The sequence below is a fragment of the Sinocyclocheilus anshuiensis genome, unplaced genomic scaffold (assembly GCF_001515605.1).
Source record: "Sinocyclocheilus anshuiensis isolate Anshui unplaced genomic scaffold, SAMN03320099.WGS_v1.1 scaffold1287, whole genome shotgun sequence".
Taxonomy (NCBI): Eukaryota; Metazoa; Chordata; class Actinopteri; order Cypriniformes; family Cyprinidae; genus Sinocyclocheilus; species Sinocyclocheilus anshuiensis.
The window spans coordinates 748,829-754,213 of record NW_015539958.1 but is presented as its reverse complement, the minus strand read 5'-3'; the positions used below and the strand labels follow the sequence as shown (position 1 = coordinate 754,213).

The 5,385-nt window shown below is 35.2% G+C and overlaps 1 protein-coding gene across 1 annotated transcript in view; it reads left to right on the top strand.

The window, feature by feature from the left end:
- The window catches only part of LOC107687020 (signal transducer and activator of transcription 5B-like), a 97,791-nt gene that overhangs the window by 65,317 nt on the left and 27,089 nt on the right, over positions 1-5,385 (top strand). Inside the window, exons 3-7 of the mRNA XM_016484158.1 lie at positions 493-627; positions 709-865; positions 1,175-1,264; positions 3,144-3,318; positions 4,225-4,355. Coding sequence (XP_016339644.1) covers positions 500-627; positions 709-865; positions 1,175-1,264; positions 3,144-3,318; positions 4,225-4,355 — 681 coding nt within the window. The 5' untranslated portion in view covers positions 493-499. The remainder of the gene's footprint in view (positions 1-492; positions 628-708; positions 866-1,174; positions 1,265-3,143; positions 3,319-4,224; positions 4,356-5,385) is intronic.

The window sequence follows — 5,385 nt, the reverse complement described above, 5'->3', positions numbered from 1 at the left end:
TACCGTGATAAAAGCATTAGCAATTAATCGCAACATGAAAATTTGATACCGGCATATCCCTAGTGTGTATATATACACTTTTTCAATTAATTATTATTATTATTGATATTATTATTATTATTAAGTGAATAAATTTAAAAAACTTTAATGTTACTTTATAACTACTACACATAATAATTTTTAATAAATTACTTTAAATTATTTTATTAAACTACTTTATATATATATATATATATATATATATATATACACACACAATCCTTTTTTAATAAATTAATATATAAATAATATTTTAGCATTACAGTATGACAAATGAGTTGGTTCTCATTTCTTTCTTTTAATTTTAGGTTGAAATGTGACCTAAACATGTTTGTGATAGCGTGACAGTCTCTTTGGTTTTCCCTGTTACCCTCTTTCAGCATTTCTCATGTTACGCAGCTGTCATTTGTCTCTGGTGCTTTACCGACTTCCCTCTCTCGTTGTCTCTTTCAGAGTGAACATGGCAGTGTGGATCCAGGCCCAGCAGCTGCAGGGAGATGCTCTACACCAGATGCAGTCTCTCTACGGGCAACACTTCCCCATAGAGGTGCGACACTACCTGTCCCAGTGGATAGAGGGACAACTCTGGTATGTGAAGAGTGCAACTGTCAGTTTGTCATTTTTTTAATATGTCGGTGTTATTAAGTGTGTCCTTGTGTCCTCTTTCAGGGATGCGATAGATTTAGAGAACCCTCAGGAGGAGTTGAAAGCCAAGCGTTTATTGGACAGCCTGATCCAGGAACTACAGAAGAAAGCAGAGCATCAAGTGGGAGAGGACGGCTTCTTACTCAAGATCAAATTAGGACATTATGCTTCACAGCTAAAGGTTCTGCTTGTTCTTTTTCTATGCATACAGTTCAGGAAAGATTTAGTTTAAAAAAAAGTTCAGACTCACATAGATTATCTTATAATATCTTAGGAGAAATAAAATGAGAGAATATAGATACAACTAAATGAGACCGTTTTTGACATATAGTATGTCAGTGCATGACAGTAAAGCTGTTACTAAGAACAGGTCAGTCAGGAAAGTGCAGCCTCAGTTTTTACTGTCATTAGTGTTGTGGGGTGTGCTTGAGTGTGTTGAAGTAAAACATGGCAGAGTAGATGGTTATTCTGATTGTGTGTGTGTTTTCAGAGCACGTATGACCGCTGTCCCCTGGAGCTGGTGAGATGCATCAAACACATCCTGTATACAGAGCAAAGACTCGTCAGAGAGGCGACTAATGTGAGTAGACACAGAGTAAGCAGATCTATTTCAGACTGTCGGTTCATTAGGGCAGTTTATGTGAAATAACGGTTGATTTTGAATGAATTTAATCTCATCTTCCTTTTTTTTTGTAATGAAGTACAATTCTAGTTAAAAATTGCTGTTTATCACTATGTTTTCAAATGAGGCATATACAGGGTTCTCACAATCATGTAAAACCTGGAAATATAAGGGAAGTTGTGAATTCTAGCCCTTTAAAAGTCAAATGAATAATTTATATACACACAGAGTATACACACATACAACCGTTCAAAAACACGGGGTCAGCAAGATTTTGTAATGTTGTTGAAAGAAGTCTCTTATGCTCATCAAGCCTGCATTTATTAGATCAAAAATACAGTAAAAACAGTAATATTGTGAAATGTTAATACAATTTAAAATAACTGCTTTCTATTTTAATTAATTTTAAAATGTCATTTATCCCTGTGATGTCAAAGCTGAATTTTCAGCATCATTACTCCAGTCTTCAATGTCACATGATCCTTCAGAAATCATACTAATATACTGATTTAATGCTCAAGAAATATTTCTTACTATTATCAAAATAACTGTGCTGTTTAATATTTTTGTGGAAACCATCATTTTTTTTAGGATTCTTTAATGAATAGAAAGCTCAAAAGTATTTATTTGAAACTGATTTTTTTTTTTGTAATAATGTAAAAAAAAATTACTGTGACTTTTGGTTAATTTAATGCATCCCTGTTGAATAAAAGAATTAATATCTTACAATAAAAATCTTACTGACCCCACACTTTTGAACTGTAGTCTGTATGTTGCTTTTTTTGTTATACTAATAAGTGTAATAGTAATAAATCTGTTAATTCCAAGAATTATTACCTGACATTGAAATTAAAAACTTCCCCGAGATATCTATATAATCATCTCATACATTTTTTTTACCTCCACAAAATTTCATTGGTCAAAATGTGTGGGAACATTTCCCAGACCTCATAATTTAGTTCTCTCTGTATTCAAGTGATTTATTAACACTTTGAACAAGCCATTAAAAAGTTGTAATAACTGTTGTAAAAAGTTGTAAGTAATTTGTACACATTTAAAAAAAGAGATGACTATGTTGTCTTCTTGGTTTAAATTATGGTCTTTGTACACATAAGTTCAGTGAGTTCGGTCATCTTTAAAAAACCATCATGGGTAATAAACAGGGCTACTATACATGACTGACTTTCACAATCTTCAGAAATAAAGTTTGTGTATTTGCTTTGTGCATGCATAGAGGAAGATACATATTTACCCCTACACAAAAATTCATGATACCTGCTCAGTTTTATGAGAGTAAAAGAGGAAATTTCAGGTTTTATCAACTCAATTGACAACCATGACAATCATAAAAGACAATATCAGTAAATCTAGAAGCTTACATACACATTAAAACGCCCACTCATCTCAGACACACCTGTAGTTAAAGACATAATATTTATGTTCACATCCCATGTATGCACTACACAAACAATATATAGTTGTTTAAACACACGTACATGTGCATCCAGTCTTACGTGGGCATAGACGAATAACCTTATCTGGGTTGATTATTGATTCACAACAGGACAGGGATGATAAGGTCCTACTATACATATTGAAGCTTTGGTTTGTGGGATTTTAGTAGTATAACTGTTTGTCAGGTTGTTTTGAAAGTATCTACAAACCCCAACCCTTCTTCATCTCGCTAGTTTATCAAAACTAAAAAGTTTTGTACTCCGCATCAGAATGAAGCTATATCATGTTTCCTTGCATTTTTCTGAAATAGTCTGATCGTAATTTTAGCAAAACCTAATGTTGAACAACTTGGTTGTCACTCGTGTGTGTCTGTGATTGGCAGTCGAGCTCACCGGTGGGCAGCCTGATGGACAGCATGTCGCAGAAGTACCATCAGATAAACCAGGCATTCGAGGAGCTCAGAGTATTGACTCAGGACACAGAGAATGACCTCAGAAAACTACAGCACAACCAGGAGTACTTCATTATACAGTACCAGGAGAGCCTCAGAATACAGGGTATAAAGCCACAGTCATTTACATTTATACATTTGACATGCTTTTTTCCAAAGCGACTTACCTCGCATTCAAGATTCACATTTCATCAGTTCATGTATTCCATTGGAATCGAACTTTGGTGTTGCTAGCGGTAATGCTTTGGAATGCCACACACACACACACACAACCAGCAGACATGCAGTCATGTGTGTGCAGTCAAATACACAGACTATTTTATCATTCAGTACATACAGCAAAAATGTCCTCATTAAAACAGCCTGTAGGCTCCCATAATTCCTGAGAATGCCACTGAATAACAAATCAAACCAGTTTTAAGGGGATAGTTCACCAAAAAATTAAAATTCTGCCATCATTTACACATCCTCAAGTTGTTCCAAACCTGTATGAACTTCTGCTGAACACAGAAGTAGATATTTTGAAGAATGTGGGTAACCAAACCATTGCTGGTCCCCATTGAATTCCCCTGTAAATATTTTTTTTTATACTATGGAAGTCAGTGGCGACCAGCAATGGTTTGGTTACCCACATTCAAGAGATCTTCTTTTGTGCTGAACAGAAGAAAGAAATTCACACAGGTTTGGAACAACTTGAGGATTAGTAAATGATGACAGAATTTTCATTTTTCGGTGAACTATGCCTTTAAGTCTGAATTTAGATCTCTTGGTGTAATAATTTATAAATAAACATTATTCGTAAAGATAATTGCAATAAAAAAGAAATGAAAATACAGGAAAAGCATGCATACAATGAAAAGCACAGGAAAGAAAACTGCGCTTGTCACACTTTTTCATACCCAGATTGCTCTTCTACACATGAAATTATGGGAGTCATTTTTTTATTTATTTTTTAAATTAATTTATTAAAGCTCAACTTTGTGGACTAAATCCTCCTTTCTGTTGTGTGCAGCTCAGTTATCAAGTCTGGCCACACTGCCTCCAGCAGACCGACAGCTACGAGAGCCCAGCCTGCTCAGCAAGAGAGCCACAGTAGAGGCCTGGCTGACCCGAGAGGCCAACACCCTGCAGAAATACAGACTGGTACACACACGCTCCGAGTGAATAGTGTGCATAGCGTTAGCATAATACAACACTCAGACTGTAACATTAGTAACACATGCTTTACAGGGGCATATCGTAAACATTGCTCAAAAGTTTGTGGGTTACTATGTTGTTGTTTTTTTAATAAGTGAATACTTTTAATCAGCCAGGATACATTTAATTAATCAAAAGTGACAGTAAAGACCAGAGACAAATGACAGCTGCGTAACATGAGAAATGCTGAAAGAGGGTAACAGGGAAAACCAAAGAGACTGTCACGCTATCACAAACATGTTTAGGTCACATTTCAACCTAAAATTAAAAGAAAGAAATGAGAACCAACTCATTTGTCATACTGTAATGCTAAAATATTATTTATATATTAATTTATTTCAAATAGATGCTTTTTACAGTTTCAAAATATTAAGCAGCACAACTGTTTTCAAGATTGATAATAATAAGAAATGCTTCTTGAGCACCAAATCAGCATATTAGAACGATTTCTGAAGGATCATGTGATACTGAAGACTGCAGTCATGGCTGCTGTCATTTGCTTTGCCATCACAGGAATAAATTACATTTTAAAATATATTCAAATAGAAAACACTTAATTTAAATTTTAATAATATTTCATAATATTACTCTTTCTGTCCAAGATCAGATGCACAGAAAACAAACACGGGTATAACGCTCGAAAATGACAGCCAGGGCAAACCAAGACTTCACAAAGAGTCCATGTAATGGTGTGGCTTATATGTGTGTGAGTGTGCAAATGAGGTGCAGGTGTGGTTGTGTAATCAGTCCCAGGTATGAGGGATGATGGGAGTCCGAATGGGAGATCGCTAATATTCCGGGGGCAGTTCCCTCTGGTGGTGCGGAGGAGGCGGTACGGGAGCCTCCTCTGTAACACTTTCTTTCTTTCTTTCTTTCTTGATTAAATAAATGCAGCCATAAGACTCTTCTTTCAAAAACATTATAAAAACTCTTGCCAACCCAAAACGTTTGAACTATAGTGTATTTTTCTCCCTTA